This window comes from Lottia gigantea (assembly GCF_000327385.1).
Source record: "Lottia gigantea unplaced genomic scaffold LOTGIsca_68, whole genome shotgun sequence".
NCBI lineage: Eukaryota > Metazoa > Mollusca > Gastropoda > Lottiidae > Lottia > Lottia gigantea.
Genome location: NW_008710315.1, coordinates 584,034 through 585,795, shown reverse-complemented (window position 1 = coordinate 585,795; position 1,762 = coordinate 584,034). Strand labels below are relative to the sequence as shown.

At 34.3% G+C, this 1,762-nt stretch overlaps 1 protein-coding gene across 1 annotated transcript in view; it reads left to right on the top strand.

Annotated features, from left to right (window-relative positions):
- Nucleotides 1-1,348: 1,348 nt before the first annotated feature.
- The window catches only part of LOTGIDRAFT_167656 (hypothetical protein), a gene marked incomplete at both ends in the record, with an annotated part of 1,453 nt that continues 1,039 nt past the window's right edge, over nt 1,349-1,762 (top strand). Inside the window, one exon of the mRNA XM_009065153.1 lies at nt 1,349-1,733. Coding sequence (XP_009063401.1) covers nt 1,349-1,733 — 385 coding nt within the window. The remainder of the gene's footprint in view (nt 1,734-1,762) is intronic.

The following is a 1,762-nucleotide window of genomic DNA, read 5'->3' as shown; positions in this document are numbered from 1 at the left end:
AGAAACAAATAAACTGGATATTAAAGTGTATTTCAAAGAAACTGATACTCATCATTTTTGCACAAGAGCTCCTTTCACCCAAAACATACCTTTTCTGGTATAATTAAGTCACAAGTTTTTACGATTTCATCGAATTTGTACAAGATCTTCTGATTTCAACCAAGCCTGTACGATTGTTTTCTCAAAACTAAAGAGCGTGGGTACTCTAAACGATTTTTACGAAACATAAAAAATTCCACCTTAGCACAGATAGCAGCTAAAAACAGACTTTATGCCGAAGTACCTCCAGGTTTAAGAAGTGCTCCATGTTTGTCCAGTAGATGCAAAACATGTCCCTTTATATCAGAAACTCATTATTTTGTAAGCAACTCTACGAATAAAAGGTACCCGATCCAGGAACATCTAACATGTGAACATTCGAATGTAATATATTTAATTTCATGCAAGAAATGCCGCAAACAATATGTAGGAGAAACTAAGAATAATTTACGAACTCGCTTTAATGCTCATAGGTCAGACATCAAATTAAAGAAAGAGAAGCCTGTTTCTAATCATTTCAACCTCGACGACCATTCAATAGACGATCTCGCCCTAATCCCAATTGAGCGTATAGAAATTGACTTGCCCGAAGATGAAACTACCAAATTCCGTCATCTAGGGAAGCCCATTGGATTGAGACATTGAATACAGCGAGACCTATAGGACTAAATATTCATCATAATGTAGGAATAGCACCCTTTGTTGTCCCGTTTAATACAACCAGCAATCGAGCAAGCAAGATAGTTCATGTCCACTGTAAGAGCCTTCAAGAGAAATTCCCCCATGTCTATAAGCAGAAAATGATAGTTGCATATTCAAAAAATAAGAACTTAAATGATAATATTGTTCATAGTAAACTATAAACAACCAGCACATAACAGATACTATACTTCTCGCCCATCGGGCGAGTTATTTTTTCTAATTTCAGATCAGAATAAGAACAGAAGAAAACCCAATATCAAGACCCTTAATCCTAATTTCTAAATAAAGTGTCTGCTCCACCCTAGGCCTGTACATTTGGGAGAATCAAACCCTCCCTTCCCCGAAATCTAATTATTTGCAAAATATTAATTTCATATGTTCCTATCAACATGAATCATCTAGTTTATCTTTAAAAGGTTGGTATTAATTATATCATTACGATAAAGAAATGGTTGAAGAAGAATGGTATGAAAATACTAGAATGGTTCCGAAACACACCGAAAAAGAAAACGTAGAAAAAGTTTACTCACCCTTTTATAAGATATTTTATCAAAGTATTAAATGAGGAAGAGTTTCGGCAAATCGAAAATCATTTGAAACGAATAAAATGGATGAAATTTGTAATATATTAAAGGAATACACAGAAACACCAAGTGATAATATAATTGATTTATTCAAAGAATATAGTGCTAACCCAAAAGAAAAAACGGAGGTTCATTCGAAACTTAAAAAAATAAAATGTACTAAACGAATGGCCTTTGATGCTAGCTGTTTGTACGCTTCCGCCATGTCGGATTTAGACAGCGAATATCCGAGAGCGGAAAGTGGTAGACCATTTCGACAAGAAGAAAATAAAGAATTTGTTAAGCTCTTTAATGAGCAGAAATTCAAACGTAGAACTGCTATTTTAAAAGTCTGGTTTGAATATCCTACCAACATGTTCTTCCAACCCATACCAGCGAAAGATAAAATCAGTTTTACGAATAGAATAGGTAAAAAGGAAACTGGCACTAAAATCAGG